Source organism: Glossina fuscipes, unplaced genomic scaffold, assembly GCF_014805625.2.
Source record: "Glossina fuscipes isolate IAEA_lab_2018 unplaced genomic scaffold, Yale_Gfus_2 90, whole genome shotgun sequence".
Taxonomy (NCBI): Eukaryota; Metazoa; Arthropoda; class Insecta; order Diptera; family Glossinidae; genus Glossina; species Glossina fuscipes.
Genome location: NW_023998444.1, coordinates 1859834 through 1872127, shown reverse-complemented (window position 1 = coordinate 1872127; position 12294 = coordinate 1859834). Strand labels below are relative to the sequence as shown.

General features: G+C 33.0%; 1 protein-coding gene across 2 annotated transcripts in view; it reads left to right on the top strand.

The window, feature by feature from the left end:
• The window catches only part of LOC119638509, a 125194-nt gene that overhangs the window by 107398 nt on the left and 5502 nt on the right, over window positions 1–12294 (top strand). For both annotated transcript variants that reach the window (XR_005247444.1, XM_038035326.1), the window contains 2 exons: window positions 9770–9921; window positions 11662–11777. Coding sequence is in view for 1 of the 2 variants with exons in the window: in XM_038035326.1 (XP_037891254.1) it covers window positions 9770–9921; window positions 11662–11777 (268 nt within the window). In the remaining variant the exon portion in view is untranslated. The remainder of the gene's footprint in view (window positions 1–9769; window positions 9922–11661; window positions 11778–12294) is intronic.

Genomic DNA, 12294 nt, shown 5'->3' with positions numbered 1-12294 from the left:
CTTTTGAATATTAAGCTAATTAAATTAAATAAGATCAGAGAACTAGAAAAAATCCAATTTAAAAAACTTAAACACTTTTGACCTTTATAGCAAAAATGACAACGCTTTACAGGTAAACTACAGTACTTTTCAATTAAATAAGTATTTAAATGATTTTTCGTATGTGTGACTTTGTTTTGTTGAACGAAAAAAAAGTTATTGACGCGGTTGCCATAGTTGTATTACATGAAAAATGAGGTTTCTTCGACATCTTTTTCGCTAAAATAAAGAAAAGATTTTAATAAGAAACACGCAACTATAATGTAAGCCTTAACTCGCTTAAGAACTTGAGATAAACCCACTTTTTATTACATCGGCCGATTGAAAAAGTGATAATGAGCTAATTTTGGCTGTCTGCCTGTACATCTTGTTTTCTTGTGTTTAATCTATATAATATATAATTTTTGACATATCTAGACGAAATTTTGTGTATTATTTTGACTCAAGGACGAAAGCCATCGAAAATGGCTGGGATCGGTTCATTTTTTTGATTCCCCCCTCCATATAAAACCTTATTTTGAAAGACCTTTGCATTAGTAAAACTCTACTAATCGGAGTGGTCTAGCGTAAGTAATGACGTGTCATGCCTCACTACAGTGTTTTTGTCTGTATCCTTAAGTATTCGAAGAAGTCAGTTTTTTTCTCGTAATTATTTAAGGATCTAAGTGTTTATATTATATTTGGAGAAGAAGTTGCCTGAAACCCATAATGTTAAAGCAATTAAATCCAAACTTTTGTTTTTTATTTTTAATTATAAACAATTCAGCGAAGAGTGCTGTAATGCCGATACCTGTAAACAGCGGTTGACATGTTGTGTGAACCAGCAAGTCAACAAACCAAAACACACATGGAGGGTTTTTTTTTTGCCCGTTCAACCGTTAACTATCCGGTAAAAGTAAAATAACATTTGAAAGGCGTGAAGGAGATAAAAATTGAATTGAGAATAAATAAGTAAATCGACCATTTAGTTTAAATGCAGTTAATATGCTTGCTTACCATGGCAAGCATCGCAACAAGTACTTTAACGATTTATCAGGGATTGGAGAGATTATCGCTTCCTTTTTTTCATTATACATATATGTGTATTGTGTGCACAAATTCTTTTTCAATTATGTGCTTCTTCTAAAAATATTTAAAAATTGTAAAAGTATGATAGTAATCATGATTTATCTTCAATATGTATAATGTTAAAGATGGAAGCTCTACATCTGTTGATGTAGATATCTGTTTAAGAAGCAAGTTGACAATACGAAGCTATTGGGGATCTATTCTTCTCAGATAACCCTTGTGCCTGTTTTCTTCGGTCACTATCTCTTCGTCTACGATTTGACATTGTTCATATCCGAAAATATTGTATACATATACAATATTATTTCTATAAAATGATTTCATTTATAAGCAACGGGCATTTATAGCGGTTCTAATTAAATAAAGCGTAATGGGAGGAATGCTTGGGTTTCTTTTTATTTGATTAGCCACTAAATGCCACGCCTAATACAGGAGAATATGGTCATGGCTAGTAAGGACAATTGATAGAGGGGGCAGGAAAGAGGGAGTAATAATCCCGACCATAAGTTATTATCAATTTACATTTATTCCCGATTTAACATTGTCCACGTCCGAAAATATGATATACATATATAAAATTATTTGAGTAAAATGATTTCCTGTATACGGAACATAATTCGAAGAAAGTTCTCAAAGGGTAATGGGAGGATAGCTTTATTACATTCTCAGCAACTAAAGGATGTGCCTAATACGGGTTGAGTGGAATGGACTACCGGTAGAGGAAAGGAGAAAAGGCGAATAATATACCAAATTTACATTCGTCCCCATAGTCGTTTTTTGCGAACGTACAATTACGCTAAACTTGCTTAAAATAGAGAGACGTAGATGTGTTCAGACATTCTCTCGATCATTTCGGTAGGACTTGAAGTAGCGCACTATATAGTATGGGCTATGCGTATGTTACCCGTAATGTCAACGTGGTCAAATATACTTTGTCGTAGGTACAGTGAGCACCTACTCGGTAAAGCCACAATACTTATCGGTTAGGCTGCGGCCATTACCTTTGTCCTCCCTCAAATCCTTCTTATCCTCACATTTTACAGGGTTAGTGGACATTTCTCATGTAATTGGTAACGAAAACAAAAGAAATCTTGCCTTCATATTTTTCTTGTCTATTGCTTTACAAGAGCCATATTTCACGTCAATAGTATTCCCAAACAAGCTTTAAAACTAACTTTGTGCATACATCTTGCTCTTATGTTCTTAATCTCGTCGTCCTATTATCTTTAAATAGATTTAAGTTTCTTTCTAATGCTTACTATGGATAGTTGAATTCCATTTTCAGAAGTGAATTGACTCAAACGATACTTACAGGTATAATCGTTATATCGAATCAACAGTCCCATACAAACTCGCTGATGAGCTCGCAATCATATCTACATTCTACAAATTTCTTAAATCATATTTGACATTAAAACCTTAGAATATTTCTTTAACCATCTTTGGCATTAATAGCTGCATGACTTAATTATTAGTTCACAAGAACTTGACTCACTTTATATCTTAGTTTCATCAACCTCAAATTTAATGAATAGGAGCACTGTGCCAGCAAGACCATTTTCAAAGTATTTTTGTCCTTTTCTTTCTTCATATCATTTAATTGCTTCTTTAGAAAAAAATTATCAACTATTAAACAACATAATAATAATGTAGACTCTAATGGCTTATAATGTTGCCAAAATTCATTGCACTGCTATTACTCTTCTTGCACCCCAATAGTTAAAACTGTCTGTGGATATTTTATAACCCATTTATTCATGTAATTACTAAATAAAACAAAATAAAAAAAATATACAAAATAAAAAAAAAAAAGTAAAAAAAGGAGAAGATAAAAACATAGTAAATAGAATGCCAGTCAGCACAAATAAATAATTTAAACAACTGTCTGTGCTGGCATCGTAATAAAACTAAAATAATGTCGATTTATTTATTCGTCTGCTCTTAACCCCAAAAACCAAAAAGAGAGAAGAAACATTGATACTAGCATCGAAGGGCAGAAGTTTTTCCTTTTTTTTTTGCTTGTTCTCTCAAAATTGTTATTGGTTCAACTACAGATGTCCTTTTTGTCTTTCTGCTGTAAAAAAATATTAATTAGAAATAAACATGATTTATATTGCTTACATTTATTAATTATTAAAATAAGAAAATTATTAAAAATCTTGTTAGAAAAAAAAAAATTAAAAAAAAAAAAAACCGAAAAATCATCATGAAAAGATTTTCGAATTTTTAATTAGATGCAAAGTACATCTTTCGGCATTATTTTTTTTTTTTTTTGGGCATTTTTAAGTCCGAAGGTTTTTGTTTAATTATGTAAAAAATTTTTTCAACAAATTTTTCATTTAGAAGCCAAGGAAAACACTATAGTGTGTCGCGACTCACCATTAAGTACCCTATACTGCCGAACAGTCTTTCTTACAATCGCTTTTCAAACCAATGCCTTGAACCGGTAATGGACGGAAAAGTGATCCGATCCGAACCATTTTCAGTGATGGGCGGCCTGACGCCAAAACATTTCGGCGTACAAAATTCCATAAAAATATCTTAAAATTTGCGCTGTACAAGCTGCCCACAAGAAAAAACGGACAGACCGCCAAGCGCACACAAGGTCAGACAAAATTTAGATCGATGCAGAATGTGATTCTAAATTGATCGCTATTGTAAGAGACGGGAGGGTCCTGCTGGGCGTACATCCACATAGCCTTAACATTTGCTTGCACAACAAATGGTGTAGAATGTAAAAAGCAACAAAAAAATTTATACTTACATATCTACTGAGGTATTTTAAGTAAAAAGCGTAATTTTATTGGATTAGTCAATCTTAGCTCAAGATCCAACAAAAATAAGAAAAGTGTAATTAGGACAATTTTTGGCTCTGTTTAAAAAAAAAAAAAACTGAAGTGAGAATTCCACAACCAATGAGTAAAAGCGTTGCATTCAATCATCATTAAGAAGAAGAACTTGGATTATCATCTTAAATTCACTAACGTCAAATATATATAGAGTTTATTTTTCTATTGTTTCAATTTCGTTTCGTTGGTAATGAATCTGTTGGAAACAGATAGTTACACTTTTATATCATTTTTGGATAGTGTAAGCCAAATGGAAAGAAAAAGAGTAATAAAAGCTTAAAGTAGTACTAACGTTTAAATCAGTAGACAACAGCAAGCAAAAACGCTGCTGAGTTTATGCAATTAAAAGGCTCTTTTTAGGCCCTACCTCATATACGGTACAAGGTTTAAGACAGTGTACGCAACTCCTCGATGAACTTGAGATGGACCCTTCTTCGGGAAGCGATTCTGAATCTATTTTCGCCTGTCTGCCGGTGTGCCCGTCTCTCTCTAGGGCCTACATAGTAGGTATTAGGCTATAAAAAGTTTGTGGCAATAAATGCAATGCCTAAGAGGACTTGAGATAGACCCGTCTTTAGAAAGTGATTCTTAATCAATCTTCACTTCTCTACACGTCTGTCCATCTGTCGGTCCGTCTGCAACATCTAGGAGGACTTGAGATAGACCCTTCTTCGGAAAGCGATTCTGAATCTATTTTCGCCTGTCTGCCGGTGTGCCCGTCTCTCTCTAGGGCCTAGATACTAGGTATTAGGCTATAAAAAGTTTGTGGCAATAAATGCAATGCCTAAGAGGACTTGAGATAGACCCGTCTTCAGAAAGCGGTTCTGAATTGATCTTCGCTTGTCGACCTGTCTCCGTTTTCTTTTGTTCAACTCACAGGTCTTAATGTTTTATATATTTTGATGAAGTTTGGTACTCGGACATGTTTTACCTCAAGGACGAACGCTATTGAAAATAATTCGGATCGAATCAGTTTTTCGACTTCTTCTCATATAAAACCTTGATTTAAAAAGGCGTTGTATGAGTAACAATAGGGTGGTGTAGGGTATTTAATGGTGAGCCGTGTCTTATTGTAGTCTTTGCCCATGTTAATGTTCTAATTGAAAACAAATTTTGCGCAAATAGGAATAATATAAAATTATACAAGCCAGCAATAATAGTTTAAAAATCGGAGTTAGTGGAGATTTTATTTAGAGCCTTTCCTACGATATTAAATTTAAAATTGTTAACAATTTTATATACATTTCATATGTATTTTGAACCTACTCTTCACATTCATGCATAGATGTCGCTGAGCAAACTCTTCCGTCCACTGAAGCATATTCGATATAATTTAATGAAAAAATAATATATTATTTCTTCACATTTTACAGTAGCTTTCTTTTTCTTTTTGCTTTTATTATCAAAACTTTCAGACTGAGACAAACTTAACCTGTCCGTAAAAATTTCTTAAGTTTCTCTCTAGCAGTAGTTCATGAATTGATTCACTTAAATTATTTTTCGCGTTCCCTTTCTCTTTCTTTTCCATATCATATGAAAAATATGCATGTAGATGTATACATATATATATATATATATATTTTTTGTTTCTATTTTAAAACCTTTCCTTAATCCAATAAAAGAAGAATCTGAGGAAAAAAAAAAAAATAAAAGAAAAATGAAAACTGTCACAATAGTTTTTATGGAAAAAATCTTATAACTTATTATTTGTATGGGAAAACAAAAGTTTTCTCTTCTGTAAAAGTAGATTTTCGTACATAACCATAATTTTGTTTCAAATGTTTTTCCTTTCTTTCAGACTTGTAGCTAACGGTATTTGCAAAACAAAAATAAAAAAAAAAAAATAATAGAAATAACAAAAAAGAAATGAAACCAAAACCTAACGTATAAAACTGTAACTATCATATTTTTATAAACATCATAACCAACGGTTACCGACATACTAAGTTTTTCATTCTGTTTGCGAAAACAATAATTATTGTAAGGGCGTAAAGGGCGTACATCCCAGATAAAAGTTAACTTTTGAAAGGTATGAATAGTTTCAATGTGACCCTACTTGGGGAATAATGCAAAATAACTTAAATTTGTTTATGAACAATTCAAGAACATTATTAAAGTGAGAAGATGAAGAAAACTTGAAGGTGAAAGTTAATATTACTAATAATCTATATAATATATCGCCTAGTAGTAAAAAATTTTACGATTATTATTGGATATTTCATATTATCCTCAAGGCTTTACTTCTTGCTTGTTTCCAATCATAGCGATAATTGAAGGACGTATTATATAATATCAGTTTAAAAAAGCACGCTTACCTTATGAAGTATCATACGTGACGATTCTGACATAACTAAAGCACGTTTACCTATACGCAATTGATTGCTTATACGTCTCTCGCTGACATTTATATGTTTTGCTCTTTTGGAAATGTGTTTGTGCCACGTAAAAAATCGAACAAGGTTACATACACATACACATAAGTGAAGAAAACCTTTTCAAGGTGATGGGTATATAAGACGCTACAGCTGCTACTTCTTATGGCCATAGTTATGAACGCAAACTATTCTATTCAATCTCTGCTGATTAGCAAATATTCAACTGTGGTTATCGAAGGAAGCTGAAGGATAACAGCCAAAGCGCAGTAACTGAAGCATAAGAGCTAAGGCTTAAGAAATGAGAACTAAAGCTTGGCAGCTGAAGCATGACAGCTAAATGAAAACAGCTAAGGCACGAAAGCCAAATCGCAACTGCTGAAGTACTATCGCTATGTCATGAGAATTGAATCCTGACAACTCACGCATGATAGCTAAAGCATAACAGCTGAAGCACGAGAGCTAAGGCAAGATAATTAGGGGAACCTTAACCTGAAGAATGATAGCTAAAGTAAAACTACTAAGGCATGATATCTAAAGAGTGATAGCTGAAGAACAACAGCTGAATCACAACCGCTTTGCCATGAGAATTAAAGCCTAATACTTGAAGCATGATAGCTAAAGTCCAACAGCTGCAACACGATCGCTGTGTAGTGACAATTGCAGACCAAAAACTGACGATAAAGCTTAGCTAAACCTTGACAGCTAAAGCATAATATCTAAAGAACGGGAACTAAAGCTTGGTGGTTAAAGCGCGATAGTTAAAGGACAACGGCACAACAGCTGAAGCACAACCGCTGCGTAGTGAGAATTAAAGACCAACATCTGACACATGATACCTAAAGCATAAACGCTAAGGCGCGATAACTAAAAGACAACAACTGAATCACGACCACTTTGTCATGGAAATTAAAGTCGAACAGCTAAAGCAAAATAGCTGATGCTGGGAAACTAAAGCACAACAGCTTAGGCAGAGCAAATAAAGCTTGACAGCTGAGACCTGGCAGCTAAAGAACGACAGCAAAAACAACAACTAAGACACAGCAGTTAAAACACGTCATATAAAGCGCCACAGTTAAAATACGAGGACTAAGGCATAGCGAATCAACAGCTAGACATTGAAGTGTTAAAGCCCAGCAGCGTAAGCGTTGAAACGCCAGTAGTAGGCACAAAGCTCATAGGGGTCGCAATGTTCGTCTTAAGCGTAATTTTAAAATTACTTCGTTTATTTCATTTAAAGGATTTGCAGAAATATTTTTGTCAAAAGCACAAACAAACATAATGAAAGCATAAAATAAAGAAAAAAAATGAAATGAAATTTGTGAAGAAAACATAAACTGGAAATGTTTTTCTTTCGACAATTTCTCTCATAGCGTAATATGTCCGACTACCACTTATATTTTTTATTTATTTATTTTTTATATTTTATTTTCCTTCTTTTTTTTTTTTCCTTTTTGCTTCTTACTTAGAGACGTGACCATATTTTCAAGTATTCCGGGGAATTCGAGCATTGTTTTAAATTCTTATGGGAATTATGTTTATTTTAAGTTTTATGCATTCATTCGTGTGGTTTGCTAGCATATAAATGCAGCATTTAAATAAGTTTTGTTTTTCACTTCTTTCTTTATTTTTCATTTTTTTTATATTTTGTTGCATTTTAATATGTGTTGTATATATTTAATATTCATATTTCTATGTACATGTACAAGTATGTGGGAATAATATCAGGATCTAATCAGACATTTGTTAAATTAAAATAAAGAAAACAAGGAATTATCCCAAGTGTTGGCAGATGTTTTCCATTAGAAGATTTAAATACAATATTACGATAAGGATAAAATAATTCCATTTGTTTTTCCTTTATTTACATTTGAGATTTTTAGAATAGTAAGTTGTTAAGCGAAGGATAAGTCAGTGTTTATGTTATTTGCAGATAAGGAAAAATGGCTAAGAAGGTTTCAGCTTATATCTCATTGCAAAGGCAAATGTGGTAATAATCGGTCAATACTTTAGGCTATCATTATTGGACATGTTGGATATGTTGCAATTTTTCTCAATATTTTACTAATCTTTTATAACCTACTTACTTACTTGCGGTGTAAGGGTATGTTAAATTTTTCCGGATGTATGCAACATCCAGAAGAGATTCAGATAGATCGACCTTTTATTATACCGATCGATTAGGAAAGAAACCTTCTCTGTCCGTCTCACACCCTTGTTTCTTGTGTTCAGCCTACGAGCGATGAAGTTTGGTACACTGTCACACGTTTTGTCTCAAGGTTCGGATAGGAACACATTTTCGACCTTTTCGCATACAAAGTCTTGTTTTGAAAAGTCATGTATGAACTCCACTTGCTATTTTATAATGTCTTAAAATGGAAGAGCATGTGCGGGAAGATTTGGGTGCTCACCGCAATTTTATCGCTTTTAGCTAGTTTTGCCATAGCGATATAGGTAGACAGGCATCGACATTGCTAAATGGGAAATATCAATTAAGACGTTCACATCGCTGGGTTTGATACATTTAACTCGTCCTTATAATAGCTTTCAAAAGTTGGCATAATGGGAATAATTTGCAAGTAACAAACACACACACATATCTCCTAGAAATTATATTTTAGAGAATGAGATACTTGGCAGTTTTTCTGCTTACACTCAACTACATTGCTCATTCTTTCAGAGGTTTTCGTTTCGATTCTTTAAACTCGATCGAGTGGTTTTTGTCGGTGCTTTCATTATCAAGTGACATTAGAGCAAGTATAAACATTATTCGCAGATAGGTAAGGGTGAGGATCAAGTGCTCTGCATAACTTCGCCTAACACAATTCTTCATTCATTTAAGTCATAAGAAATCAAAGGTTGCGGAAGATTTCCCTGTAAAGACAATATTTTTCGTGCGAGCTTTTGTAGGCTCAAAAAATGGATCTATGCGATCCAAAATTAACGCAGTTCGATTTTATGGACCAATTTTCAGCATAATATATTAAAAATTATATCTCTTTGTCGTTTATTTTTTAAAGGGACGATTATATGGGAGGAAGTTCGAAAATTATTTCTAACAATGATAGATATAAAAGTGCAAGGCGAAAATGTGTAAATGAAATTTATAACCTGTAACCAGGCAGCATCGAATATTTAGAAAAGTTTTAAATTATAAATTCAAGACAAATGAAAACACTATAATGGGACTCAAATATATCAAAACTTGAGTGTTGTACGTTAAACACAAGAAAACAAGACGGACAGACGGACAGATAAGTTTAGGTTGACTGAGAAAATGATTATGAATCGATTGGCGTACTAAAAGGTAGGTTCCAAGCGGTGCTAGATGTTTCATACATATTCATAAACTTAATTTAGTATTATAGGGTATAAAAAGCAAAACATTACAAAGATGGACTCGAGTTTTTTTTAAAAAAGTTTAATTGTATTACTTTCCAGTTACCTCACAGCATAGCGGGTGAAGAACTACCTTTCGTGTTCGGAGCACCGCTAGCCGCTGTAGGGCCATTTCATGGCATACACTATACATCACAAGAGAAACTATTGGCTGAAGCGGTTATGTCATATTGGTGTAATTTTGTTAAGACTGGGTAAGTGTCATTAAGAGATAATTTACTTTAATACTGAATCTGCATAATTTACAGTTCAGTATCACATTGCTCACTTATTTAGCATTTCAATCAGCTACAAAATCGCTATAACATTCCTATAGTTTAGCTGCTAAAGGGTTACCATGTAATCACATAAATAATAGCTCTTCACTGAACAGTCATTCGTGCAATACTTCTTAGGTTGCTTGACATATTTTATTAACTTTCCTTGACCATAAATTCATGTAAATCCATGCGTTCCTTTCATTCCCAAAAGCAAAGAGAGACTATGTAGAATTTACGTCATTCCTGATTTAAACCCCACTCTTACTCCTCCCCCTCCCCCTCCCCCTTTGTCTCTTTCTCCCATCATCCCTCTTTCTCTCTTTCGTTCTCGTTGCGCGTCCATATGCCCATCTACTCTTCTTTTGATTTTCTTATTCACCCCTTATCCTGTGTGGTCATTTTGCAAGCTTCTCGCATACAAAGCAATTGATGGAATTTGTCTACAGCAAGTTCCTCTCATTCCTAATGAAATTACAGTCTCGGGCAATAAATAAAATCGGGTATAGATATTTTCAGTTGCTGTGCACGTGGTTGCCATAGACTAGCTAGTCATTGTGTAAATAGTTACATTGGTGGATAAGTAACATATGTTGAAAGACTAAGCAAAAGTTTCGCCAAAAACTATGCTTGTAATTTCGAAAATAAAAAAAAAAAACAACAAAAATTACAAATTGTCAAATATTAGTATTTTAGTCACGTTTTTAACATTAGAGGAATAATATGTGGTTTCGACCTGGATCGTGAATCCACCCTAAGGTAGAATATGTCTTTCTATCTTTAGGTTTTTGTGTTTTTTGTTTTTTTTCTTTTGTTTTAAATTTTGATTTGATTTTATTTTTATTAAACATTTCATCTAAGACCTTCTTCTCTCTCTATATTAATTCTATTTTTATTTTCTATTTTATTTTCTATTCAATTTTTATATTCTCTAAACACCAACTGTCATATTAAGTTTCGAACATTTAACTACTAATGTGAATGCTTACAAACAAATAAGTAGTTTTTACTAACTTTACTCATTTCTCCATAAAAAAAGTGCACTATTAGGATTGTTAAGCAGCTGAGATGAGGAAATACGAAAGGAAATTCACATTCGCATATACTTTGAAACATCAGCATTATTACCATTACCGAGGACATTATATAGAGTCACTACTTCTACTACGACTACAACTAGTAGCTGGTACATTTGGTACTATTGCTACTATTGCTAGCACTACTGCTGCTGCTGCTACTACTACTACTACTACTACTACCACTATTACTAATATGCTAGCTATTACCGTTTTACTTTTAGTGCAATGCTATAATGGCCGTAATAATGCTGTTGCTACTGTATTTTGCCAAGAGAAAAATTGAATTTTATTCCATTTCGGAAAGAGTTTTTTTATCTCATTTTTCTATTTACGTTTCTTTTAGAGCTTATTTTCCGGGTATTTGTTTTTGTTTTTGTCTCTGAGTTGTTGTCTTTTTTTCTAGTGAACTCTTTTCAACTGCATTCTCAAATCACATTTAAGCCAAAAATGCATCATGCTGTTAAATTATCAATTGAGCTAAACACATATTCCATTTTCATGTCATTGAATGAGTAGTAAATCTTTGGTTTCATTTCCAAATGGAATCAATTATTTTAATGACTAATTGGATTTCATTTGTCGTTTTGTTTATTTTTAGAAATCCTAAAGCACCTTGGAAGGGCACATTTATTAATTTGCATGCTTTAGAATGGGATCGTTACGATTTAGATTGGCCCGAATTTAATAAACGCGCGCAAGCATACATGAACATTGGTAAGTTAAATATACAATTGAGATATTTAGTATATAGATTTTAAGGAAGTACCATATTATCAATTATGAAAACTATTTTCAGGCTCACTTGAAAAGAAAAATAAAGGCACCCAATGAGAATTATAAAAGAGTTAATAATATCTCTAAAGCGGAATTTAATAAAAATATATTTAAACAGAAATTGGGAATCGTTTTTACATGATTATACCCAGGGTACATGGACTTAACCTTGTCCGTCCATCCGTATTTCTGTCCGCTTGTCCTATATTAAAGACGAATATATTTATAGATATATGGATAGAATACCGGACGGACAATACAGACATATACATATGTTTGTATACATATATATACTCTTAAAGGTAGACGTTAGATAAAATAATACTGATTAACTTATAATCGAGAGAAGGAACCAATTTGCATTCAACAAGAGATGTTGATCCAAAGCTTATTTTGCATATATCCTCCAGTCGGAAAAAAGCCTCAATCGTTCAACCTTCCAGCCGTCCAGCTTAAG